General features: G+C 50.2%; 1 protein-coding gene across 2 annotated transcripts in view; it reads right to left on the bottom strand.

Moving 5' to 3' along the window:
• SOGA1 (suppressor of glucose, autophagy associated 1) overlaps positions 1–27928 on the bottom strand; it is a 95536-nt gene that overhangs the window by 34036 nt on the left and 33572 nt on the right. For both annotated transcript variants that reach the window (XM_011929093.1, XM_011929094.1), the window contains exons 3-11: positions 27372–27530; positions 15545–15607; positions 13223–14404; positions 10847–10987; positions 8176–8301; positions 6703–6933; positions 3844–3948; positions 2725–2892; positions 867–1118 (exon numbers count right to left, since the gene is read on the bottom strand). In XM_011929093.1, the coding sequence (XP_011784483.1) occupies positions 867–1118; positions 2725–2892; positions 3844–3948; positions 6703–6933; positions 8176–8301; positions 10847–10987; positions 13223–14404; positions 15545–15607; positions 27372–27530 (2427 nt within the window). The remainder of the gene's footprint in view (positions 1–866; positions 1119–2724; positions 2893–3843; positions 3949–6702; positions 6934–8175; positions 8302–10846; positions 10988–13222; positions 14405–15544; positions 15608–27371; positions 27531–27928) is intronic.

Genomic DNA, 27928 nt, shown 5'->3' with positions numbered 1-27928 from the left:
TGAGGCGGGAGGATCACTTGAGGCCAGGAGTTCGAGACCAGCCTGGCCAACATGGTGAAACCCTATCTCTACTAAAAATGTAAAAATTAGCCAGCCATGGTAGCACACGCTTGTAATGCCAGCTATTGAGGAGGCTGAGGTGCATGAATCACTTGAACCTGGGAGGCGGAGGCTGCAGTGAGCCAAGCATGCACACTGCACTCTAGTCTGGATGACAGAGTGAGACTCCGTCTCAAATAAATAAATAAGTAAATAAAAATACAAGTGAAAGAAAGAGAAAAGTCAAAATCAAGAGTGGAGTAGATCAGCATATGGTAGGTGGTGGCTGGCTGCATGAAGTGAACTATAATGGGGAGTGAGGGTCAATGATTGCTTTTCCTTTCTTCCTTCTTTTGATTGGAGGCCTCCCAATTTTCCCATGGGAACCACTCTTAGTTCCTCCCTCTTGATTCCTGAGTTTGGGTAGGCTCCAGGGATGGGCACATGACCCATATCTGGCCAATCCACTGTACTTGCTAAGCTGTAAGATATGAGCATGAAACTAACGGTGGCCATATTTGGGAATAGCTTGTTTAAGAGTAAAGCTAACACAGAGGAAACAGGCCTGACAGGCAGAGGCACAGAGGAAGATCTAGTTCCCACTGCATTCTCTAAGTGCCTGGATCCAGCTATACCTGAAGGAGATGCTGTGCCAGACCTCACTGGACGAGCACCTAGATCCAGGTATACCTGAAGGAGATGCTGTGCCAGACCTCACTGGACGAGCACCTAGATCCAGGTATACCTGAAGGAGTTCCTGCTTCTGAATCATTTCTGTAGCAACTCTCCTTTGTGGGTGGAAGCAGCTTGGCAGGGGTGGGCCTCACCTGGCTTAGGCGGTTCTGCAGCTCCTTCACCTGCTGCTCCACCTGCTGCTTCTCACCCTGCAGCCGCTCCACCAGCTGCAGCTTCTCCTGGCTCCAGTTGCGCTCGCTGATCTGCAGCTGCCGCGTCAGCTCCATGACAGCGCTGTAGGACTCAGCCAGGAGGTGCTGCTGCTCCTCACGCTCCCTCTGTAGGGCTGCCTTCCAGTCGGGCCCTGCCCGCTCCCCAGCCCCCTTCCCCGCCTTCAGCTCCATCTGCGGAAAGAAGCAGACTGAGCAGCTGGCAGCAGGAGGCCACTCCTCTCGGCCCTCCTCTCTCCTTCCCTCCCAGGTGCCAGTAGGGGAAAAGGGGAGAGGTCCCTCAGAAGACCCCTCACCAGGGACTAACCCAGCTTAGTCCTCCCCACTCAGAACTAACCCCTAACCCCTCCACACAATAAGGGTTTGAAGAGTTCTTTCTATAAGCCAAGCTCTGCTGTGGGCTTTTCAGGTATGATGTCAGTATCCTCATGAAAACTCTGCAAGATTACTAGTGGTCACTCCAGCAAGATGGTTTTCTTGGCCTCAGACCTCAGGGTGGCAGGAAGGGGAATGTGCAACCTTTAGACTCAGTGCCCCCCACTAACCCCCATGGGCTGGTCAGGTTCTTGGTGGGAGGAGCACCTGAAATGCCCAGGTCTTTGGGGGCAGCAGGTATAGTGGACAGTGCAGATGGAGGGAGCTGTGAGAGCTGCAGAGAGGGTTAGGAGGGGAGAGTAGTGGCCCCAGGAAGCAGCCAGGAGACTGTGAGCAGTGGGAAGAAGGTGGAATTGGGGCCAGGCACAGTGGGTCATGCCCGTAATCCCAGCATTTTGGGAGGCTGAGGCGGGCAGATCACTTGAGATCAGAAGTTCAAGACTAGCCTGGCCAACATGGTTAAACCCCATCTCTACTAAAAATACAAAAATTAGCTGGGTGTGGCAGTATGCCATCTATAATCCCAGTTACTTTGGAGGCTGAGGCAGGAGAATTGCTTGAACCCCGGTGGCAGAGGTTGCAGTGATCCAAGATTGCACCACTGCACTCCAGCCTGGGTGACACAGTGAGATTCCGTCTCAAAAAATAAATAAATAAAAAGGAGGTGGAATTGGGGTCACACGGAGCCAGGGGTTAGAGGTTTGGGGGAGCAAGGACCAGTCTGCCACTTATTAGCCGGGTGACCTTGGGAGATAAATTTAACTCATCTGTGCCAGTTTTGTTATCTGTCCAGCAGAGACCATCGGAGTGCCTGCCTCCCAGAGGCTGCTGCTGCCTGGGAAGAGAGTTTGCGGCAGGGGCAAGCTGGATGGAGCTGGAGCCCGAGCTGTGGGGTCAGCGCATTCTCTCTAAGTGGGAGGAAGCCCACCCTCTCACTCTTCAGGCCAAAGGAGGCGGCAAGTCACCCTCAGGCACACAGCAGACACCAAACCCAAACCCCCAGGGCTCCTGGTTAAGGCTCCTTTGGGCACGCTGGGGAGTTGAGAGGGGCCCCCAGTTTGAGTGGAGGGAGCAAAACAGAGCCAGGCAGTGGGGGCTGAATGACTGCTTATGAGGAAAGGAAGGAGCAAATGAGGACAGCAGGCAGTGGGGGTGCGCGCCGGCCTCACCTGTGAGCCCAGGGTGCAATTCCTCACCTTCCTTCCCTTCCTCCGTGACTCCCATTCCCCACCGTTTCTGATACCCTTGCTGTGTGACTTTAGGCAAGTCTCTTGCCCTCTCTGGGCCACAGGTGAAGAAAAGGGGTTCTTATTCCTCTAGGAGCATGGCCTTGGCATCCTACTCCGATCTGACAGCTAAAGGCTTGGGTGAGAGGGGAGAGGTCTCTGACAGGTGGGGGGTTCACCTGGGTGGTATGGCCCTTGAGCTCTGCCCGCTCTGTCTCCCAGGTAGCCTTGGCCTTAGCAAATTGTTGCTGAAGCTCCGTCAGACCACGGCGTTCATCCCGGAGCAGCCAGCACAGCTCCTTCAGGGTCACCTTCATGTCGGCCAGTGTCTTGATGTACTCATTGGGCTGCAGACAGAAGGCAAAACCTGAGTCAAGAGCCTCGGGGGGTAGGGAAGGGAATCTGCGCTCAGAGAACTCACCTAGGAGTCCAGCTTGGGACTCCACGAGGCCTCGGGCAAGTCCCACGGCCTCTCTAGGTCATCTCACCCATAACATGGGAATGACAAGCCCAGCCCTGGCTACCTCCTAGGCTGACATGAGTCCCAAATCTGACACCAAGAAAAAAAACCCTGCAGTTACAGTAATAATTATTCAGCCTAACTCGGAGCTGAATCATCTGGCTTCTTCAAGGCTCTGCAGCGTCTGGGCCGTGGGTCTTTCTCCTCACTCAGGATCCTCTCTGACACACTGCAGGCCAGATGTGGGGTCTAATTCATGCAGACTCCCTCAGTTTGCCTGACTCGGTCCCAAATCTTCTCTCCTGGGCCCATGCCCTCATTTCCCATCCCTATCCCAGTTTACCATGTGTGACCCTGGGATCCTGACCCCGCTGTTCTCTCTGACTTATGGCTTGATTTGAAGCTTCCTGACCCTAGACCACAAGGCCCCTCTTCAGATGCCTCTAGCTTGATGTCCTTACCCTCACCATGTACCTCCCAAGCCATACTCAATACCAAAACACCTTGCCACACCTTAGCACACACAGTTCTCTTGGTCCAGAATAGTCTTTCCCCCATTCTCTATTAGGTAAACTCCTATACATCCTTCAAAACCCATCATCCATGACCCCTTCACTGTGATGCTGTCCCCTATACTGCAAAGAGAATTACTTGCTGTCTTGCCTATGACCCCACAGTCCATCATTTGGATTCTGTTACTGCCCTGGGATGACCAGGCAATAACCTTCTGCAACTCCAGTGTCCAGGAATGGGGTCAGAGAAAGCAGTAGGAATTGATCACTGAGCAGACAAAGGAATGAATGGGCACAACAGGATTGTGAAGGGGCTGGAAACACACCGTGTTCTGGGTCCAGCTGTCCCCCGTGCAGGCCTTGTTATCAGAATGCTGAGAGTTTATCTCCTCTTCCTCCATCAGCAGGTACAGCTCCTTCATGCTGTTCACCTGTTTTTTAAAAACCACGCTTAACTGCAGGTGGGAAGTTTTCCCAAATTTTAATTCCAACCTTGGGCACCATGTAGGTCGAGGAGCACGGCCGGACAGTCAGGCCCTCCTAGCCTCCCACGATACCTATTCTGCCCCAAAGACCAGGAAGCATCCCTGAGAGTCACTCTGAAATAACCATGTTGACAGGCTGGGTCAAGGCAGGCACTGCGGTTGAAATGAAAAGGCCACGCACACTCCCACAATGCTACATAAGGGTGACCAAAGGTTTGGGCAGACAGAAGTGACCTTGCTGGGGGCTTGGATTTATTGCTGATGGATTCTGGGCAAGAGTCCAGGGCCAGCCAAGGAGATCAGGGACCTAGTTCAGGATGGAAATAAGGCAAAAGGGAATGAGTCATCTTCTGTGCTCAAGCAATCCTCCTGCCTCAGCCTCCCAAAATACGGGGATTATAGGTGCGAGCCACCGTGCCCAGCATGATTATGTTTATATCTTATTAATTATGCCTATTTTGGTAAATGTACATATTTCTTAATTATAGGCATATATGTTATGTAATTTTCTGTGTCTATTTTTTTTGAGACGGAGTCTCACTGTGTCACCCAGGCTGGAGTGCAATGGCATGATCTTGGCTCACTGCAACCTCTGCCTTGCAGGTTCAAGAGATTCTCCTGCTTCAGGCTCCCAAGCAGCTGGGACTACCGGTGTGCACCACCGTTCCCAGCTAATTTTTGTATTTTTAGTAGAGATGGGGTTTCATCATGTTGGCCAGGCTGGTCTCTAACTCCTGACCTCAAGTGATCTGCCCCCCCTTAGCCTCTCGGAGTGCTGAGATTACAGGCGTGAGCCACCGCGCCTGGCCCATTTTCTGTTTATACTCTATTTTTTCCTTTCCTAAAGTAAGTTTCTCTTTTACTCTAGGATATGGAAATGGCTAGAAAGCTTTTCACCAAATGTGGAGGGTTCAAGTCAGACAAACTGACTTAAAATATAGACTGTGTGGCTTGCAGGTCATTCCCTTAAACTGGGCTTCGTCCAGAGGACTGTGAGACTTCCAAACAGGTGAGAGGGCTCCTATGTTTCCAAACGTCACAGAAGAGACAGCGTCAGACAAGAGGCCCAAGGCTGATGCTCCCAGGGGTGGCCCTGTGTCAGGTACTGCAGGGCCAGGGCAGCAGGGTGTGGGCCCATGGAATGGCGGTAGGGACTCTCTGAGGCCCTGGGGAGGAGCTGGTGGCCTTCGAGAATGATGAGCTCCACTGAGATAGGGTGATGCAGGGTCTTGCTATACACTCAGGTCTAACTGTCATGCCTGGCTCCTAGGGCATCTGGGCTCCTCTAGAGTACCCTTGATGGCATACGTGGCAACTTGAGGCATGCCAATGCTCCCTATTTGATCTGGAAAGGGGCCTACAGACAGTAGCCTGGACGAGCAGGGCCAAGCCTGGGCTAGACTCGAGGTACCTGAACCCAAAAGGACAAGGCCAAAGTGAGCAATGTCAACTAAGATGAGTGTGACCAAGGTCTGACATCCTTGTAAGTCCCCTTCTCCTCCCTGCTGCTGTGCTGAGAGGAGACAGGGGCTTTGAGCAGCAGAGGGTCCTGCACAGACTGGGGGCACAAATGGGCCAGGTGGGTCCTTTCTAAGCTTCATACATTCCCAAAGCTCTGCCCCCACACGTTTCCTGCCACATCCTAATACCACCTGTACTATCACCAGTGTTTTTAAGCCAGCCTACTCCCTCTTGTTAAATAAACATATCTTTCGGCCGCGCATGGTGGCTCATGCCTGTAATCCCAGCACTTTGGGAGACCAAGGGGGATGGATTACTTGAGGTCAGGAGTTCAAGAGACCAGCCTGGCCAACATGGAAAAAACCTGTCTTTACTAAAAATACAAAAATTAGCTGGGTATGGTGCCACGTGCCTGTAATCCCAGCTACTCAGGAGGCTGAGGCAGATACTCCTTGAACCCGGGAGGTGGAGACTGCAGTGAGCCAAGATCGTGGCACTGCACTGCACTCCAGCCTGGGTAACAGAGTGAGACTCTGTCTCAAAAAAAAAAAAAAAAAAAAAAAAATTCTGGGAAGGGGCCCAGGGGAGCCTCCCAGGGCACTGAATAAAAATGTATACCTGTACCTGATGCTACTACAAAACCAGATTCCTACATTCACCTCGATATGCTGCCTCTGAGGACTCTGTGTTAAAGACCTGCCAGTGCCAAGGATCCTTTCTGCTATTGAGACCGGGACCAAGCGTGTCATCTTCCTCATGGTACCCCCAGCAAGCACCCTCCACATGCCCAGTAAAGAGCAACGATGGCCAGGTGCGGTGGCTAACACCTGTAATCCCAGCACTTTGGGAGGCTGAGGCAGGCGGATCACATGGTCAGGAGTTCGAGACCAGCCTGGTCAATATGGTGAAACCCCATCTCTACAAAAATTAGCAGGGCATGGTGGCAGGCGCCTGTAATCCCAGCTACTCGGGAGGCTGAGGCAGGAGAATTCCTTGAAACCGGGAGACAGACAGAGATTGCAGTGAGCCAAGACTGCACCACTGCACTCCGGCCTGGGCGACAGAGTGAGACTCCATTTCAAAAAAAAAAGGAGCAACGAATGCAGGGAAGGAAGCCTGCATGCTGATGGCAGGTATGCGAGCCTAGGAGCTGTGTCAAATCCAGCTGGGCGTCCCTTCCCTGTCCCTCTCTCCCCAGCCCAGTCCCAGTCCCAGTCCCAGTCCCAGGCCCAATCTTACCTCGAGGAAGTCATCCCCCTCGCTGGGCAAAACCTTGCCCTGCCGCCAGCGCTTGAGGAACCACCTGAGCTTCATGAAGAGCAGCAAGAAGTTGTGCTTGAACTGCTGGGACTCCTGCACCAGCATGTTCTTCTCCTGGCTCCAGAATTTCTGCTCCAGCCTCCGCTGGAGGCTCAGACTCTGCAGCTCAAACTCCCGCCTCAGGAGCGCCCTCTGCTGGTCCTCTTTCAGCTGCCGGGGGACAAGAGCTTGAGCAACCCCAGGGCCCTGCCCTCTCCCCGACCCCTTTCTGGGCCCCTGGACAGGGGCAGGGAGGAAAGTCTGGGTGGTGCCTGTGAGTGATCCCTGCCGGGGATCCCACCACGCGTGGCGCAGTCTATTCAGATGAGCACCGCCCTCTGCTACTGCAGCCACAGTGACACATCACTGAAGGAGCTGGGATTTGACCCTGGCTCTGACTAAAAAGCCATGACATCATATACTGAGCACCTCCTGGGAACCCAATGTCTCACGTGAACTCTCATGTTCAGTGAGGAACCCGCGAGGGTGAGCAATGATAGCAGGGAGGGGTGGCGTGTGGAGAGCAAAGGGCGTGCCAGGGTTGAGGATGGCTGATGACTAGGCAACACCCTAGGAAAAAATGCAGAGTCACGGCTAACAGAGGGACCTGGATTAGAGGCCCAGCCCCGCTGCGCTCTGGATGTGCAACCCTGGGCAGAGCACTCTGGCTCTCTGGGCATCAGTTTCTCCATCTGCAAAATGGTGATAAGGGAGGGCACAAGGATTAAAAGACATAATGGGTGGAAAGTGCATTGGACAGGCCCAGCACACAGAAAAGGGCTTAACAAATGTTATTCCAGAACTATTATCTTGACTAGAAGCCAGGTCTGATGAGGGCACCATTTCATAAATGGGAAACTGAGATCCTGAGAGAAAACAGGACTGGCCCCAGGTCCCACAGGCAGCCAATGATAGTCCTGTTACACAGCTAATGCACAATGGCACGTGCAATAACATCCCAGCAGGGCAAAGGGGCTGAAGACTCAGGTTTCCCTTAATTCTTTCATTCCTTTTTTTTTTTTTTGAGATCACTCTGTCACCCAGGCTAGACTGCAATGGGACGATCTTAGCTCACTGTAACCTCTGCCTCCTGGGTTCAAGCGATTCTCTTTCTCTTGCCTCAGCCTCCCGAGTAGCTGGGATTACAGGCGTGCACAAGCATGGCTGGCAAATTTTTGTATTTTTAGTAGAGGCGGGGTTTCACCATGTTGGCCAGGTTGGTCTCAAACTCCTGGCCTCAAGTGATCTGCCTGCCTCGATCTCCCAAAGTGCTGGGATTACAGGTGTGAGCCACCACGCCCAGCCTCCCCTGATATTCTTGACTTCAGAGGGCCCATAGATCCTCAAGGCCTCTGCTTCCAGCTCAAAGAGGCTGTAGGAATAGCTGCCCGGAAAGTGCTGGGCACCACGCACCTGGACCATTTTCTGGTTGAAATTGTCGGCCTCCTCCTTTCGCAGCTGCCGCTCCTGGGAGAGCTGCTCTTGCAAGCCCCGGAGGCTGTCGTGGGCCTCAGCCAGCACCAGCTGCAGCTCCTTGATCTGCAGTGTGGACAGGGGACACAGATAATGAGGAGGGAGAGAGAGGAAGAAGTGGATAGAAATTGGGATCTCAGGATGACAGTGGTAGGGGAACGATGGGAAGTTGGACCCAAACTGTCCAAATACAAATCAGGCAGAATGCTTGTCCCCACCTTAGAGGGTCGTCATGATGATTAAATGAAACAGTACATATCAAATCTGGCTTTTGTTACCAGTGGAACTTGATCTTTTCTCTTTGAAATTTATCTTAATAAGGTACTGGGGAAACTAAGTTTGATTCACAAAGATGTTCATTGTTTCATTGTTTATAATTGCAATATTTTAGAAACAACTTAGATATGAAATGATGGGACTTAAAAGACGTTTAATGGATCTATACATATGTAACAATCCATTCAGGGGTACTCTTAAGGATAGTGTCCTTATTTTATGTATGTTATACTTCAACACAAAGTAGAAAAACAAAACCAAAAAAGCTATAGATCTCCATAGAAAAACATATAAAGGACATGGACACACACTAAATGTAACCAGTGGGAACTATGTGAAGACCTTCTGACCTCAGACCTTCACCCTCCCTCTCCTCCCTCCCTCCCTTCCTTCCTTCTTTCCCTTCCCTCCATACCTCTTCTCTCTCTCTCTCTCTCTCTCACTCTCAATGGAGTTTTGCCAGACTAGAGCGCGATCTTGGCTCATTGCAACCTCTGCCTCCCAGGTTCAAGCAATTCTCCTGCCTCAGCATCTCAAGTAACTGGGATTACAGGCGCCCGTCATCACGCCTGGCTAATTTTTATATATTTTTGGTAGAGACAGGATTTTGCCATGTTGCCCAGGCTCATCTTGAACTCCTAGGCTTAAGCAATCTGCCCACCTGGGTCTTCCAAAGTGCTGAAATTACAGGTGTGAGTTACAGTGCCTGGCCCCAGAACTCCTACATAAAACATTCCTAGGTATGGCAAATGTCCCTCTGTGAAAGTAAACATTCATTATATGGTCAATAATATAATGATTTGGCAGTAGAAGGCACAGTGACTTGAGGTATATCTTCTATATCTGTTTTGCATTAAAAATCTTTGCAGGGCTACATACCATCTGCTCCCTGGTGTCCTCCTTGAACTCAGTGTTCAACAACACTGGGCAATTATCACTGCTCAATAAAGAGTGGCTGAATGAAACAAATAATTGAATGTGTGCAGGAAATTATTTTTTCTACAGGTAAGCCTATAGAATAGGCCTATTTCCTGGCAGGGCACGGTGGTTCACGCCTGTAATACCAGCACTTTGGGAGGCCAAGATGGGAGGATCACTTGAGCCCCGAGTTTGAGACCAGCCTCCTGGGCAACATGACAAAACCTTGTCTCTACTAAAAATATGAAAATTAGCTGGGCATGATGGCACACGCCTATAGTCCCACCTAATCAGGAGGGCTGAGGCATGAGATTCATTTGAACTCAGGAAATGGAGGTTACAGTGAGCCAAGATCATACCACTGCACTCCAGACTAGATGACAGAGCAAGACTCAGTCAAAAAAAAAAAAGAATAGGCCTATTTCCTTTTCTTGGAAAATGAGAACTAAGTTATCTCAGTTTTTTCTCTTTTTGCCATGGCCTCCAGGAGGCTCACTTAGAGAGTCTGATTCATCAGCTTCAAGTGAGCTTCTCCTTCCTACATAGTCATGGGCTGGCCTTCCTGGGACCACAGAGTTGTCTTCCAAGAGATGCTCAGAAAGGTGCTCAGGCTGGAAAATACACAGGACTCGGCAAGGTTCAGGGTTTCCGAGATACTCCACCCAGTCCATAAGAGCCTTTTCCTGCTTCAGGCTCATTATGAAGAGCAAGGAGAAGCTCAGTAGGCTTAGAAGGGGCTCAGAACTACCCAGAATTCCCTGAGGATCAAAGAATCCTAGCAATTCAGTAGCCACCATTCACTCTAACCCTCCCATGTTACCGATGGGGAAGCTGTGGCCAAAAGGTAGAAACCTGTCCACGGTCACACAGGAACACTGGCAGAACTGAGACTTGAAGTCTGGTCAAGTCTGAATCCCACAGATGTGTCATTATCATCATAGTCATCATCCTCCTCCTCATCCTCACCCAATGTGGGCCAGGCCTTAAGCTGTGGCTTTTCATGTATTTAATCCTTTCAACAACCCTATGAGGCACCTTCATTCTACAGGTGAGAAAACTGAGAATCAGAGAGGGAAGATGACTTATCCAAGATCTCACAGCCAGTAAAGAGTGGATCCACAATTGAAACTCAAACTGCCTGACTATAGAGACTGCTGCCTTCCTGCTACATAAATGAGTAGTTCCATTAGATTACATAAATTGTTAAATTCCCAGTGGAATTTAATACAGAAAAAAATAGTTTATGAAGATGAGTTTATAAGTTTCCTTGGAACACGCCATGAGAATGTCCCAAACTTCCTTATTTCCCCAAACTCATATCCTCACCAGCTAAGTGATATATGCACCACTCTGCTTTTGACAGGCCTCAGTCACTTTCCTCCTACCCAATCCCCTGCTTGCTCAGGCCTAGACCCACCTCAGAGGCATAGGAATCATTGTCTTCAGCTCGGTAAGGCCTGAAGCTCCGGCTGAGGTCAGGCTTAGAGTCCAAGTCACCAGTGCGGAAGGCCTCTCGGATCCTGGGTTCCCATTCCGGCAGGTCCCTGAAGTCAGGTGGCTGCACCCAGAGGCACAGGCAGAACAAACCAAATATCACCATGGGGAGGGGCCCGAGGGGTGCCAGAAACACCCACCCCAGGCCTCTGCGCTCCCTAAGACACTTGAACCACCCATCTGAGGGCTAGGACCCTGGTAGATTCGCCTCTGCAACCCAGACCCAGCCCTGGCTGGGGCACTGCTGCCATTCAGTGAATGCTTGCGGAAAGGATGAATGATTAGGTCAATGGGAAGTGATTTTGTGAATGTGTGTCTTGTGCACAAACCTTCTGAGTCAGCCCCAACTGTCCTATCACATGACCTCTGTTCATCCCTCTTTCAAGAAGAACCAAGAGGGAGATAACAGAGCAGTCTATGGGCACAGTGGCACATGCCTGTAATTCCATCTACAATTTGAGGCTGCAGCAAGCTGTGATCATACCATTGCCCTCCAGCCTGGGCAACAGAGCAGGACTGTTTCTTTAAAAAAAAAAAAAAAAAAAAAGGCAGTGTGCTTGCTTAAACAAGTAAGATGAAACTGGATCAACAGGTCTGGAGTTAAACAAATTATGGCACATATCCACTGTATAGTTGTTAAAAAGAAAGTGCTAAATCTCAGAAGGGCGTGATGGCTCACACCTGTAATCCCAGCACTTTGGGAGGCCGAGGTGGGTGGATCACCTGAGGTCAGGAGTTCAAGACCAGCCTGGCCAACATCGCAAAACCCCATCTCTACTAAAAACACAAAAATTAGCCAGGTGTGGTGGGGCATGCCTGTAATCCCAGCTACTTGGGAGGCTGAGGCAGGAGAATCACTTGAACCTGAGAGGCGGAGGTAGCAGTGAGCTGAGATCGTGCCACTGCACTCCAGCTTGGGTGACAGAGTGAGACTCCGTCTCAAAAAAACAAAAACAAAAACAAAAAAAAACAAAAAAAGAAAAAAAGAAAGTGCTAAATCGCTCTCTTTCCCTGGAAATGAAAAGTTCCCTGCCATTGCTCTGAGGATGAAAATCAAATCTCCCCCATGCTCAGTGCAGTCCAGCTTCACGTTGTCTCTTCACTCAGCGCCCTGGACACACCACGCTCCTTCCGCCTCTGATCTGAGCTGTGCCTTTGTACAGGCTATTTCCTCTGCTGAAAACACTGTTCCCCCAGCCATTCATCCCTCTGACCTCTGGTCAGATCAGAGGCCCTCCCTCAGCACAGGGTCTAGGTCAAGTTCCTTGTTCATAAAACCATATACCTTTCCTTCAGATTCCTTTCTCAGTGTCTAATTGCACATTCACTGACATGATATTTTGGGTGACTCTGCCCCACTAGATGATGAGGGCCATGAGAGGGGGAATCATATCTGTTTTTGCTAATCATGACACCTTCAGCAGTAAGCACAAAAAGTGTGTGAACAACAGACAAGCATCATAAATGAACAAACTGATACACTGTAAAAAATATAAGTTGTATACTAACAATAGATATAAAACAATCTGGGTGGAAAAACAAATATATGATATATATGTAGACAATGATTTAGAAGGGTAGGCTGCCAAGGATGAAATATTTTAGATCCACTCCACTAGACACACAAAAATACTGACCATTTAAAATGTGACTATCAGGCCATGCACCGTGGCTCACACCTATAGTCCCAGCACGTTGGGAGGCTGAGGCTGGTAGATCACTTGAGCTCAGGAGTTCAAGACCAGCCTGGGCAATATGGCGAGATCCCATCTCTACAAAAAAATTTTTAAATTATGGCCAGGCACAGTGGCTCACGCCTGTACTCCCAGAACTTTGGGAGGCAAAGGCGGGCCGATCACTTGAGGTCAGGAGTTTGAGACCAGCCTGGCCAACATGGTGAAACCCCATCTCTACTAAAAATACAAAAATTAGCCAGGTGTGATAGAGGGCGCCTGTAATCATGGCTACTTGGGAGGCTAAGGGAGTAGAATCGCTTGAACCTGGGAGTTGAAGGTTACAGTTAGCCGAAATTACGCCACTGCATTCCAGCCTGGGTGATTCCGTCTCAAAAAATAAAAAATAAAAATTAGCTGGGTGTGGTAGTGCTCACTTGTAGTCCCAGGTAATCAGGAGGGTGACAGGTGAGAATGGCTAGAGCCCAGGATATCAAGGCTGCAGTGAGCTGAGATTGCACCACTGCACTTCAGCCTGGCTAGCAGGGAGAGACCCTCTCTCAAGAAAAACAAAACAAAACAAAGGAAAAAAATAAATAATAGGATCTGTGCATGAGACACCTTACCTGAAAGTCTGAGCCAAGGTCTTTTGCCAGAAGAATCTCCTTGGAGAGCCCCTGGGAGCCCAAGGGGGGCAGTGATGAGAAGGACTCCTGCTGCTCCTTGACAGAGTCCCCGAGGACTGCGTCTGCCTTCCGCGTGAAGGCGTTCAGCTCCTGCTGCAGCACGCTCAGGCGCACCAGGATGGCATGGATGAGCTTGGTGTCCCTGGGGCCCTCGCTGTTGTCGGGGGCCTCGTGCAGCCGGAAGTCAGCACACTCATTGTCTAGACACAGTCGGAGGCTAGCTGAGAAGCCATTGGCATCAGCCACCAGGACATCGATGGCCTTACTGACCAGGGCAGCCTGCTCCCTCAGCCCAGGCAGCGCCTCGGCCTCCCTGGCTCTGCAGAGTCGGGCCGCATGGGACTCGTGTGTCTCGCCCAGGGGAGCAGGCACACACTGGGCAGAGTCCCCGGCCTCGGCGTCCGTCTCCAGCATGGGCCGCGTACTCTGGCAGGAGGCGAGGTCACAGCGCTGGAGGTTGGAGAGGAGCACGCGGTTCTCGTACTGCAGCTTCTTGACCTTGCCGCTGAGCTCGCCGATCTGCAGCTTGGCGGCCGCCAGCTCCTCCTGCGAAGGTTCGCTGAGCACGGAGCAACTGTCCTCCGACAGCGCCACGTCCAGCTCGTGCTCCGAGCGGAACTTGGCCAGCTCGTTCAGCAGCAGCTTGTTCTGGTCCTCAAGCTCGGCAGAAGAGCGCCGCAGCAGCTCAGCCTCCTCTTCCACGAACTGCAGGTGTCGCCGCAGCTCTGCCAAGCTCTCCCCGCACTCGCCGCCACCCAGCGCGGAGAAGGCCAGGCGTGCCTCAGGCCCCCCACAGCCACCTCCGTGATCCTTCATGTCGTCCATCTCAGCCCGCAGGCCTCGGTTCTCCACCTCCAGCTCCACGATGCGGCGGCTCAGCAGATTGGCTTCCTCCTCCACCAGCTTCAGGTGCACCTTCAGCTCGGTCTCCCGAGAGTGGGGGGCATCGGCCAGCTCCTCGGCTGACAGTGCGCTGTCCAGGTCCCCATAGAGCGACCGGTACTTCAGCAGCTCCTCCTTCATGCTGTCATTCTCCTTGGCAAGCTTAGTGAGCTTCTTGCACATGAGGGCCGACTCCTCCTTTGCAAAGTGCAGCTGGCACTTCAGGTCTGCACTGTCCTCCTGGGGCCACGGGGACAGACACAACCCAGGAAGGTTAGTGCTGAGAGGCTCAGTACCAGCCACGGCATTTTGGGGAGCACTAACTATGTGCTGGGAACACAGGGGTGAATCAGATACAGCCAGACCCTCAAGGAGGTAAGGTTCCGGGGGAGATGTAGAGGGGTAGACGTTGAAATGACAGCAAGGATGGGGCGCCACACATAGCCTGGGAGTCCAGGAGCAGGTGACATATTGATGAGCAACTGCCGCTACTACAGCTTCATCAGTAAAATGTGGCAGTAACATTACCTCCCTCCCAGAGCCACAGAGGGGATTAAATGAGCTAAGGATGAAAAGGGCCTGGCATTCTGACAATCCCATACCACTAGGAGCTAATGGTATGTGGCCTTTGCTGCATATAGTAGTACTTTATCCAGTTCTTCTAATGAACCCCCAAGACAGGGATAGATAGGGAATGGAGCCCAGAAACTCAAAATGACTCACCCCAATCACACGGCAGTCAAGTGGCAGAGCCAAGATTCAAGCCTCGGTCTCCAACTCTAGACCTTTGGATTTGACTGTAGGGCTGCTTGCTAAGTTCCTGGCTGGGGTGGGGAGTGAGTATCTAAACACCTAAGAACCATGGGCTCAGGATGTGGTTTTGGGAAATAAAGTGGGCAGTGAAACTAAGAAAATGAGCAAGGGGGCTGGGCGCAGTGGCTCACAACTGTAATCCCAGCACTTTGGGAGGCCGAGGCAGCTGGATTGCTTGAGGCCAGGAGTTCGAGACCAGCCTGGCCAGCATGGTGAAACCCTGTCTCTACTAAAAATACAAAAATTAGCCAGGTGTGGTGGTGCACACCTGTAGTCCCAGCTACTTGGGAGGCTGAGGCATGAAAATCGCTTGAACCTGGGAGGTAGAGGTTGCAGTGAGCTGAGATTGTGCCACTGCACTGCAGCCTGGGCAAGAGAGTGAGACTCTGTCAAAAAAAAAAAAAAAAGAAAGAAAGAAAGAGAAAGAAAGAAAAGAAAAGAAAAGGAAAGGAAAGGAAAGGAAATGAGCAAGGGGAGGACAGGGCAGAATATGGGATCCCCAGGCCACTTAGAGTCAGGCTCAGGTCTTCAGAATAAAACCTTCCTACGGGGGCTGCTGGGAATTACCTGCACTGAAGGCTTCTTATCGGCCTTCCCCAGGGAGCGGGTTCCTCTTTTCTTCAAGGAATGCTGAAGGGAGAATTAAAAAAAAAAAAAGTCAGGACTGAAAGCTCACAGGGTGATGCACATGCAGATAGCTGTCACAGTGCCCAGGGTCCAAGGAGGGCCCCAGTCCCCAGGCCACCCCAACCTGACGGCATTGACGGTTGAGTAAGAGGAGCCCTCCAGATCACCCAGTGAGCAGCAATGGGAGACAGGCCAGAAACACTGGAGATGATTCTGAAAACACCTGCTCAGGGCTCCTCCCCTGTAGCCCATTCCCATGTGTGACCCAGTTGGCCTCAGCTAAGACTTGGAAAGCTGTGTTTCTGTTCTTGCTTGTCTTTCATCAAAGGATTTCCTGAGCACCTATCATGCGCCAGGTAGGTAGGTGTACAGAACACAGCAGTGAACCAGGGAGGATGTTGTGGTGCTTTGCCCAGATTCCGCTTCGGAACTGAGACACTCATTGCCAGAGCTGAGACCTCAAAGCTGAGTACCCATCCCAGCGGCAGCCATTGGTTGAGGGGAACCACCTTGTCCAAGGGCAGGTACCATCCGTGGATGGAGCCCACATCCAGGGACGGGTCCATGACCTCTTGCCTCAGCTCTATAGGGAGGGCCATCCTAGCTCCAGAGCTCCCCATGGGATCTACTGGGATCACTGGCGTAATTCAGCTTCCAGCTCTGCCTTACTCCCTGTGGTGTTGTTCCCAAAGAGACTCTTCCATAAAGCTCAGTAGGCAAATCTCCACCTCAGAGAAAATCTTGTCCTCGTGAAACTGACATCTAGTGGGAAGTTTAATTTAGAATGAATACTAATGGATAAAATGAATATGAGGGCTGGATATGGTAGCTCATGCCTGTAATCCAACACTTTGGGAGGCCAAGACAGGAGGATTGCCTGAAGCCAAGAGTTCGAGACCAGCCTGGGCAACACAGCAAGACCCTGTCTCAAAAAACAAATCCAGAAGCTGGCCAGGCATAGTGACTCATGCCTATAATCCCAGTACTTTGGGAGGCTGAGGTGAGAGGATTGCTTGCGTTGAGGAGCTTGAGACCAGCCTGGGCAACACAGCAGGACTCTGCCCCCAAAAATAAGATGTTTAAAATCCAGAAGCAATAGAGGAAAATATAGATACATTTGATTACACAAGCAAATTCTGCATGGAAATAAAAACACCCTAAGAAAAGTAAAAACATAAATGACAAACTCTGAAAAAATATCTGTAATGTATAACACCAACAAAGGGTTGATATCCTAAATATGGAAAGAGTTTCACAAACAGAGCATTAAAAAGGTCACCAGACCTGTAGGAAAATAGGCTAGAGATACGAAAAACAGTTCACAGGAAAAGAAAGGCAAATGGATCATGGCACACGAAGATATCAAGGCACAAGAAGATGTTCAACCCCGCTCCTGTCAGATAAATGCAAATTAAAATTACACTGAGATACCGTTTCTCACCTATCAGACTGGCAAAAATCCAAATATCTGACGACATATTCTATTGCTGAAGCTATGGAGAAACAAAAAGGTTCATAAATTGTTGGCAAGAATGCCAAATGGCACAAGCCCTACAGAGGGAATTGGAGGAAATGTTACAATAACAATTACTGAAGTTTCTCAATGTTTAAAGAAGTCGTTCAATTAGATGCACGATTCTATTGAGCACTTCCTCCCAAGAGAGGAGGGGTGATTCATGGTGGTGGTGTATGTATAAAACCATGCTTACAGGTTGTTTTGACTTTTCAAGGTGGGCTGGTATATTTCTGAAAATGGCCCCAGGTGATTTGGATACACGCTTGCTCCCATGCCCGCCTCTCACACCCCATCCCTGAAAGTGACAGCCACTGATCTAATCCGAGTCCCATTTTTCTGAAACCAAGAGAGAGGGGCAGGGACTTGTCCAAGGTCTCACAGCACACCCACAGCTCACCTGGGACCAGTTCTTGACATAGCTCTTAATCAAATTCCAAAGAGTTGGTAGGAAAAAATGTGCCTTCGCTGATGAGGGCCAGAGTATAGCTAGCACAGTGGTTCTCAACCTGGTACACATGAGAATTACTTTAAAAAAAAAAAAACAACTCGTGGTCTAGGGTAGGTCTGAGACGTCAGTATTTTTTAAATGCTTTCAGGTGATTCTGAAATGCAGGTCGGATCCACTGTGACAGGCAAGGAGAGCTCCAGATGGACCCTTAAGTACAGAGTATCTGAGAGCCCAGTCAAATCCTAAAGAGACCTTTTGAAATGCAAATGAGGCAGGAAGGCAGAGGCTGATATTTCAGACGCTGGGTGCCAAGAGCCAGGAGCCAGTATTTGAGAAGTGCTGACCTGGGAGCTTTCAAAAGCTGGAAGGGAAGAGGAGGAAACAGGGCTATGGGTCAGAAAACGAGTCCTTCCACAAGAGCCAGGAGGCAGCAGACAAGTGCAGCCAGTGGGGCCCTGGACAGGACACACAGAAGCAGACCCCGTGCAGAGTGCAAGGTGGGGGCTCTGGGCTCAGACCATCAGGCTATGGAACCATCTGGGCCCGCCTATTACAAGCTGAGTGGGAAGGGCTGTGGCCTCAGCTGGGAGTTGAACCCTTGGGCCCCTGCGATGCTAAGTTTATGATCCCTGGGTGAACCCTTTCCTCTCCCTGAAATTCCATTTTCTCATTTATAACATTGGACCATGGATTAGGTGACCAGGGCCCTGCCAAGGACTGCAGACTCCCTGGAGGAAGGAAGTGAAGTGACAGAGAGGAGAACCAGGGGTCTCCACAGGTACCAAGGGGTCAGGCATCACATGTGAATGAATGAGATCACCTAAAAGCCATTCAAAGGAATGAGCAATCATGAGATTCACTGACATGGGAAAATCTCCCAGACACTCTGTTAAGGGAAAGAAGTAACCAGCAAAACAAAACCTATAACCCAAATATGTCCACTAACTTTAGAATGGATAAAAAAAAAATGTGGTCTATCCACATAACAGAATATTTACTCAGCCATAGAAAGAAGAAAGAGGCTGGGTGCAGCGGCTCATGCCTGTAATCCCAGCACTTTGGGAGGCTGAGGCGGGCAGATCACCTGAGATCAGGAGTTCGAGACTAGCAACATGCAGAAACCCCGTCTCTACGAAAAATACAACATCAGCCAGGCGTGGTGGCGCATGCCTGTAATCACAGCTACTTGGGAGGCGGAGGTTGCAGTGAGCCGAGAGCGTGCCATTGCACTCCAGCCTGGGCAACAAGAATGAAACTCCGTTTCAAAAAAAGAAAGAAAAGAAAGAAAGGAAATGGCTGGGTGTGGTGGCTCACACCTGTAATTCCAGCACTTGTGGAGGCGGATGTGGGTGGATCACCTGAGGCCAGGAGTTTGAGACCAGCCTGGCCAACATAGTGAAAATGCATCTCTACTAAAAATACAAAAAATTAGCCGGGAGTGGTGGCAGGCGCCTGTAATCCCAGCTACTAGGGAAACTGAGGCAGGAGACTTGGTTAAACCCGTGAGGCAGTGGTTGCAGTGAGCTGAGATCATACCACTGCACTCCAGCCTGGGCAACAGAGCAAGACTGTCTCAAAAAAAAGTTTCAAAATCTATAGAAACCTGCATTGTATGAGACTAGAGAAAGGCCTGGAAAGATACAAAGCAAACTGCTGATGCTGGGTCTGGCTGAGGAGTCGAACTGAAGGCTTTCTTCTTTGATGTAAGGGTTTTATTATTTCTATTATTTTTGAATAGATAACAAAGTCACATGGTTCAACATTCAAAAAGTACATAAAATATAGTGAACCCAGTCACCCAGTTATCCCGCCCAAGGCAACCAACATAATTAGAGTGCTGCAGCTTGTCCTTAGAGGTATGCTAGGTATGCATCTGTGTGTTTTTCTAATGATATTTTTGCTTCACTGAGTTTGTATTACTTTTTTAGATTAAAAAAAATGCATATCCTGGCCAGACGCGGTGGCTCACGCCTATAATCCCAGCACTATGGGAGGCTGAGGCGGGTGGATCACCTGAAGTCGGGAGTTCAAGACCAGCCTAACCAACATGGAGAAACCCTGTCTCTACTAAAAACACAAACAAAAATTAGTGGTGCATGCCTGTAATCTCAGCTACTTGGGAGGTTGAGGCAGGAGAATCATTTGAACCCAGGAGGCAGAGGTGGCGGTGAGCTGAGATCGCGCCATTGCATTCTAGCCTGGGCAACAAGAGCAAACCTCCGTCTCAAAAACAAAAATAAAAACAAAAACAAAACAAACAAAATGCATATTCTTAGCTGGGTGTTGTGGCACGTGCCTGTAGTCCTAGCTACTCGGGAGGCTGAAGTGGAAGAATCACTTAAGCCTGGGAGGCAGAGGTTACACTGAGCCAAGATCACATCCCTGTACTCCAGCCTGGGCAATAGAGCCAGACCTTGTCTCCAAAAAAGAAAAAAAGCATATTCACATTTACATTTAAATACACATATATGTATACATAGAAAAACTTATTGGAAGTATATGCACCTCCCCATCCACACAGAAATTCCCTATGGCTTATTTGAATCTTCTAATCTTTTTCTGCTTGCTAAGTATGTACTACTACCTATTGTGGGGAAGGGAAAAGTCATTATAAAAGGTTTTTAAAATATACTTTCCCCAAGAAGTCACCAAACACCTTTCTTTTTTTTTTTTTTTTTTTTTTTTGAGGCAGAAGTCTCGCTCTGTCGCCCGGACTGGAGTGTGCAGTGGCCAGATCTCAGCTCACTGCAAGCTCTGCCTCCTGGGTTTTCGCCATTCTCCCGCCTCAGCCTCCCGAGTAGCTGGGACTACACCAAACACCTTTCTAGCAGGCAGATAAAAGGTGTGAATGAGCTGAGTGGCTTGAATCTCACCAGAAAGCAAGGCAGTGGGCAGAGGAGACGAGTTCCACCCTTTTCTGGTGGGACCTGACACTTCCTCCACCTTACCTAAGCCATGTGGGTTCCCACACAGCCCTGCCATTCTGGAGGGAAAACAAGGCGGGCTCAGAGTGCACAAAGACCTTCCTCCCCTCTGCAGGGCAGTAGCTGGCCAGGCGGCTGGGGGGCTGCCACCCCTCAAGAAAGCCAGGGCCTGTCAGAGTCCCTTTGTGGAGCCCCCAGGGATGAAGTCAGTCTCTGCCCAAGAGGCAGATGTTCTGGCTCTGGGCCTTGAGAGGGTGGGACAGGGCAGGGTGGTGCCTGGACACCAGCAGGAATGCAGTCGCAAGGCCTGGGGACATGCCCAGCCCTGAGGACAAACTGTGGCCTGGCATGCAACAGGGGCTTCCCCACCCGCCAGCAACTCATAAGGCTGTCTTTGAGCAGCCAGGGTGGTGCCTCCAAGCATCCCTGGTCTACAGGCTTCTAGGAGAAGCCTGAGCTATGTTCTCCCTTGTCTTTCCTTCAGCCCAGGAGAGAGCTGCCTGAGCACAGCTCTGGAGGGGCCTCTGCACTCAAACACCTTCCTGCCCCACTTTGGCCAAGAAACAAAGGCCAACCTTCCAAGGAACAAAATGAAACTTCTGCCAAAACAGCGGGGCAGATTTTCACCAAATCTGGAGGAGATGTTTGGAAAGGTCTCACTGAAAGTATAGACTGTGCTTCAGGTACAAAATTTACTCTTGATTCTTTTTTTTTTTTTTTTTTTTTGAGACAGGGTCTCACTCTGTCACCCAGGCTGGAGTACAGTGGCATGATCTCGGCTCACTGCAACCTCTGCCTCCCAGGTTCAAGCAATTGTCATGCCTCAGCCTCCTGACCAGCTGAGACTACAGGCGTGCACCAACCATATCTGGCTACTTTTTTGTATTTTTTGTAGGAACTAGATGTCACCATGTTGCCCAGGCTGGTCTCAAACTCCTGAACCCAAGTGATCCACCTGCCTCGACCTCCCAAAGCGTTGGGATTACAGATAAAAGCCACTGTGCCTGGCCTACTCTAGATTCTAGAAGGAAACCAGGGTTGGGGGTGCACCTCAAAGATTTAGGCTCACTCTTCCTCCAGAGTGGCTGAAATGGCCACAGAGAGAGGCCATGTGACTCTTGGTTAGGGAGAGATCATTTGGGGAAGAAAACAAAGAGTGGTTTAAACATTGGCCCCAAATCAAATGTCACAAGGACAGATGGAGCCAACTGCATGTGAAGATTGGCAACGTAGCTGCTCTTTTCCCGGGCAACTGGCAGCTCTAGACAAGAGAGCTCCTTGCCAGAGGCAGCAGAAATGTATTTATTTAACTAAGGCAAATGCTTCTCCAGACCCGCAGCCCTCACAGTGGTTGTGTCAGTAACGAAAATAGTAAGTCCTTAGTCTGTGTTAAGCACTTTACTTGCTTGTCTTGTTTAATTTTCACAAACACCTCTGAGAAGTAGGGATAATATTCCAATTTTATAAATAAACAAACTGGGTTGGGTACGATGGCTCATGCCTGTAATCCCAGAACTTTGGGAAGCCGAGGCGGGCAGATCACTTGAGTCCAGGAGTTTGAGACCAGCCTGGGCAACATAGCGAGAGACCCCATCTCTTTAAAAATTACAAAATTAGCCAGGTGTGGTGGCGTGCACCTATAGTCCCAGCAACTTGGGATGGTGAGGCGGGAGGATCTCTTGAGCCCGGAAGTGTGAGGCTGCAACAAGCCATGATCGTGCCACTACACTCTAGCCTGAGTGACACAGCAAGACTCTTGTCTCCCCCAATAATAATAATAAAATAAATAAGCAAACTAAGCACTAGAGCAGTTATATCATTTCCCCAAAGGTTACAGTCACTTGCGAGTAAGTGCCAAAGCCGGAAAAAAGGTAGAACCGGGCTTTGAACTATCAGCCCCTTCCTAGCCCACCAGGTAGGAAATCTGGATGAGAAGGCTGTGCCAGGGAGGGAAGCAGTCACTGGAGTGGGCAGCCTCTTCCAGGATTCTGAAGACACAACACGGTCCTAGGAAAGCAAGCGTTGGGCAAGGAGTGTAGGGGCAACACCAGAAAAGTCAGTGTGAGTTTGGGAGATGTGGAGTCCTGGGTTTGAATCCCATCTTTGTCTTTCCCCAGTCGAGTCTACATCCTGCGGTTCTACTCCCTGGATCTACACAAGAGAACACACACAGAATCTCAGAAATGCGCACATGAATGTTCCCAGCAGCATTATTCATAGTAGCCAAAACAACCCAGATAAATGGACAAATCTAATGTGGTTATATACCCACACAATGCATGATTACTCAGCCATAAAGAGGAATGAGGTCCTGCTACATTCTTCAACATGGATGGATAAACCTTGAAAACCTGATGCTAAGTAAAAGAAGCCAGTCACCAAAGACTCCATTTGGATGAAGCATCCAGAACAGGCAAATCCAGAGACACAAAGCAGACGAGTGGTTGCTGGGGGCAAGAGGGAAAGGGGGAGTTGGGAGTGACTGTTCACAGGCATGAGGTTACTTTTTGGGGCCATGGAAATGTTCTGGAATTAGATAAAAGTGACGCTACACAACATCATGAATATAATAAAAATCACTGAATTGTACACTTTTTTGTTGTTCTTATTTTTATTATTATTTTTTCAGACAGGGTCTCGCTCTGTCACCCAGACTGGAGTACACTGGCGTGATCTCGGCTCACTGAAACCTCCGTTTCCCAAGCTCAAGTAATTCTCCCACCTCAGCCTCTTGAGTAGCTGGAACCACAGGCTTGTGCCATCATGTCCAGCTAATTTTAAAAATTTTTGTAGAGATGGGGGTCTTACTATATTGCCCAGGCTGGTCTCAAACTCCTGGGCTCAAGCAATCGTCCTGCCTCGGCCTCCCAAAGTGCTATGCCTGGTCTGAATTGTACACTATTTTTTTTTTTTGAGACAGAGTTTCACTCTGTTGCCCAGGCTGGAGTGCAATGATGGGATGTCGGCTCACTGCAACCTCCAGCTCCCGGGTTCAAGCAATTCTCCTCCTATCTCAACCTCCCAGGTAGCTGGGATTATAGGCGCCCACCACCAAACCCGTCTAATTTTTGTATTTTTAGTAGAGATGGGGGTTTCATCATGTTGGTCAGGCTGGTCTTGAACTCCTGACCTCAGGTGATCCACCCACCTCAGCCTCCCAAAGTGCTGGGATTATAGTCGTGAGCCACCGCGCCCAGCCTGAACTCTGTACTTTTAAATGGTGAATTCTATGATACGGGAATTAAATCATGATTTTAAAATTGCCAACAAACAGTGGCACCTATAAAATAAGACAACCACACCGTGTCCATGGGAAGGTGCTTGGAGGGTTAAATGTGCTGGTGTGGTATTGTGCGGTGCCTGGCACAGAGTGAGGGCTCAGACACAGCAGCTATACCATAATAAATCACGTCAACACTCGTATTGGCTTTCTGCCTAAAACACAAGGAGGGGTGTGACACTGGAAGAGGGGTAGCTGGGCAACAGTGCCACTGCAGCCCTCGGCCAGGGCCTGCCACCTCCCTTCTCTCTAGCAGAGAGCTGTCTCCATGGCAACCACATCAGCTCAGGCCAGGGGCTCCTGTTCCCAGCCGGGTGACAGCACCGCCTCGGCAGCCTGTCAGGATGGCAACGGCAGATCGTGATGATGGGACTGAGGCTCTGGCAGAAGAATTGCTCAGGGACCCTCGTCTCCATAGAAACCATGTCAGAAAAGAGAGGGAGGAGGGAGAGGATAAACAGCAAATAATAAACACAGGCTCCCGCCTTCTGCGCACAAGCCTGGGACACCACAGGGCACGTGAGGAGAGCTAGACCAGCCTCATTGACAGCAGCCGCAGAGGGATGTGAGCCAGTGTTTCTTGAGCACCTACTCTGTACCAGGCACCGCAAAGAGCTCTTTACAAGTCTGACCTCTTTTAAAATTTCACAAATAAATTCCAAATACTTTCTTTTCTTTTTTTGAGATGGAGTCTCGCTCCGTCGCCCAGGCTGGAGTGCAGGGGCGCAATCTCGGCTCACTGCAAGCTCCGCCTCCCAGGTTCACACCATTCTCCTGCCTCAGCCTCCTGAGTAGCTGGGACTACAGGCGCCCACCACCATGTCTGACTAATTTTTTTGTATTTTTAGTAGAGACGGGGTTTCACCGTGTTAGCCAGGATGGTCTTGATCTCCTGATCTCATGATCCGCCGGCCTCGGCCTCCCGAAGTGCTGGTCTTTTCTGTTCTGTTCTGTTTTCCTCCCTCTCCCTCTCGATGCAGGGTCTCACTCTATAGCCCAGGCTAGAGTCCAGGGGTGCCACCATAGCTCACTGAAGCCTCAACCTCTTGGGCTCAAGCAATCCTCCCACCTCAACCTCCCTAGTAGCTGGGACTACAGGCATGCACCACCATGCCTGGCTAAATTTTGCATTTTTTATAGAGATGGGGTTTTGCCACGTTGCTCAGGTTGATCTTGAACTCCTGGCCCCAACCAATCTGCCCACCTCTGCCTCCCAGAAGGCTGGGATTACAAGCATGAGCCATCATACCCAGCTTCATTCCTTCGTAAGGTTGAAGAGTTTTCCATCACACATGTACACTACACTATGTTCATCCATTCATCCGTTGATGAACATTTGGGTTGCTCCTATCTTCTGGCTATTGCGAGTTATGCTCCTCTGAACACGGATGTGTAAATATCTCTTTGAGTCTCCGCTTTCAATACTTTTGGGGATATACCTAGAAGTGAGAATGCTGGATCATATGATTGTTCTGTTTAATTTTTGAGGAACTGCCATACCATCTTATTCTTTTTAATTTCTTCATAGTATTCCATAGTTACATAATCTTATTAATGATCCTAAACAACCTCATAGGCTACATACAGTTATCACCCTGTTTTATTTATTTATTTATTTATTTATTTGAGACGGAGTTTCGCTTTTGTCACCCAGGCTGGAACGAGTGCAATGGCGTGATCTCGGCTCACTGCAACCACCACCTCCCGGGTTCAAGAGATTCTCCTACCTCAGCCTCCCAAGTAGCTGGGATTACAGGTGCCCGCCACCACGCCCAGCTAAATTTTTTTTTTTTGTATTTTTAGTAGACACAGGATTTTGCCATGTTGGCTAGGCTGGTCTCGAACTCCTGACCTCAGGTGATCCACCCATCTCGGTCTCCCAAAGTGCTGGGATTACAGGCATGAGCTACTGTGACTGGACCCCTTTTATTTTTTTTTTTTTGAGACAGGGTCTCACTCTGTCTCCCAGGCTGGAGTGCAGTGGTACAATCTCACCTCACTACAGCCTCCACCTCCTAAGTAGCTGGGACTACAGGTAGGCACCACCAAGCCTGGCTAATTTTTGCATTCTTTATAGAGACAGGGTTTTGCTATGTTGCCCAGGCTGGTCTTGAACTCTTAGGCTCAAGAGATCTGCCCACCTTGGCCTTCCAAAGTGCTGGGATTATAGGTGTGAGCCACCATGCAGGCTTTGCTTGTTTGTTTGCTTATCCTGATGTCACAGATAAAGAAACGGAGACTTAGAGAAGGGAAGTGGCTTCAGGGTTCCAGCCACATCTCTGCTAAGTACAGGCTGGGTGAACTCAGGCAAGTTGTTTCTCAGTTTCATCACTTGTACTGTGACCTTAAGATGCTTTTAGAAATTGTCTCCCCTTTTCACTATCAAGGGTAGCAGCAGCAAGACGGTGTGAAGAGGGTGCTCTGTGTTATGGGCCAGGCAGTGGGAGCGGGCAGCTGAATGAAGGGAGGGGGCTAGCCACCCTTAGCAGCAAACGCCTCCTCTCCCTGCACACTGAGAGGGTATTGGCACATCACACCAACACGCCCAGTGGGAAGGATGGCTGGAGGAATGTTCTGGCCTCAGGCTGTGGTGTCTCAGTCCAGGGACACTGGCAGGCTCGCCCTTGGGGGAGGAAGGCAGGCAGCGCCTGCAGCGAGGAGTGTGCCCTGGAAGAATGCACGATCCTCATTCCTCATCAGCGGGCAGAGAGCTAAGGCCTGGCTCTGCCTCTAGGGCCAGAAGCCACCCCAGACCATTTGGAACACAGACCCCTGGAATGGGGGGATTCCAGCCTTTAAGGGACACCTAGGTTGATGGTTTCTAGTTGGCATTCTGCAGAACCCCCTCAGCCCTGCATGACCTTGAGGTCATCCCTCCCTCTCTCAGGGGCTGTTTGCTCATCCATAAAATGGGCATGACTGCAACCTTGTTAGCATGAAAATGTTTGAGATAAACTGTCAAGCAGGGCGCATAACACACTGTATACCCAACACACAACAGGAGGAGGAGGTCTGCCAGGGGGAGGAACTGGCATGAACAAAGACAGACAGGATTGTGTCTCAGGGTCACATTGAGGAAGCACCAGTACCCCAGAGACACCGGCCTGAGACCCAGCCCCCGCACTGACTTCACACCAAATGGCAGACCTGGCAGTCTCTTGCAGCCACTCCATACATGCGTTATTCCTGTTGGTCCTCACAATGACTCAGGGCACCACTGCCCCATTTTACAGGTAAGGAAACCGAGGCACAGAGGGCTGAGCCCCATGCCTGATATTGTTGCATGTTTTCTCAGTGAATCCTCCCACAGCGGCTGTGGTTCTTTGATGAATGACTCTCTCTCGTTACCCTGTGAGCTCCCTGAGGACAGGAACTGGGTGTATTTTGTTCACCATAGTAACCTTAGTGTCCAGCACACAATTTACACAGTAGGTGCTCAGGAAATGCATGCTGGAGGAATGAACGAATAAACGACCTTGCCAGGGAGGCATAAGCTGCCCATTTCCCACAAGTGGGGGCTCGCAGAGACACTGGCTTGTGGGGGCTTGCATACGCCCGCCTGCCCTAGGTTGGCCCTGCTGGATGCACGAAGTCCTCACCTCTCTCGGTCGCTCCAGCTCCGTCTGCAGCACCTGCTTAGCCAGCTCAGTCTCGATGAGCCGCTGACGAAGTTCTTCGTTCTCCTCCTCCAGCCGCGCCCGTTTCTTCTCCACCACCTCGAGTTCCTTATGCAGCCGCATGGAGATGTCCTTAGAGACCTGTGCAGGGGTGGGAGAGAGAAGGCTGTGAGGAGGCTGAGGAGAGCCCCCACTGCAAGTCCCATTGACCACCTGACATTCACAGCAGGGCAACCCCAGAGACAGGCAGGTTCCTATCGCATCACTGCCACGCTGCAGACGAGCAAACTGAGGCACAAAGAGACCAAGAAACTCATGAAGGAAGCAGCAGAACCAAAACCCAAACCTAGGTTCCACAAGCTCCCAGTGTCTGTATCACAGCACAGCCCCAGAAAGCTAGGAAGACCCTATTCTCAGGAATGCCTTTTCGTTTACCTGGGGCTTTTTTTTTTTTTTTTTGAGACAGGGTCTCACTCTGTCACCCAGGCTGGAGTACAGTGGCATGATCTCGGCTCACTGCAACCTCTGCCTCCCAGGTT

This window comes from Colobus angolensis, unplaced genomic scaffold, assembly GCF_000951035.1.
Source record: "Colobus angolensis palliatus isolate OR3802 unplaced genomic scaffold, Cang.pa_1.0 Scaffold8, whole genome shotgun sequence".
NCBI lineage: Eukaryota > Metazoa > Chordata > Mammalia > Primates > Cercopithecidae > Colobus > Colobus angolensis.
The sequence above is the reverse complement of the archived record's forward strand: the minus strand, read 5'-3'. Positions and strand labels throughout refer to the sequence as shown.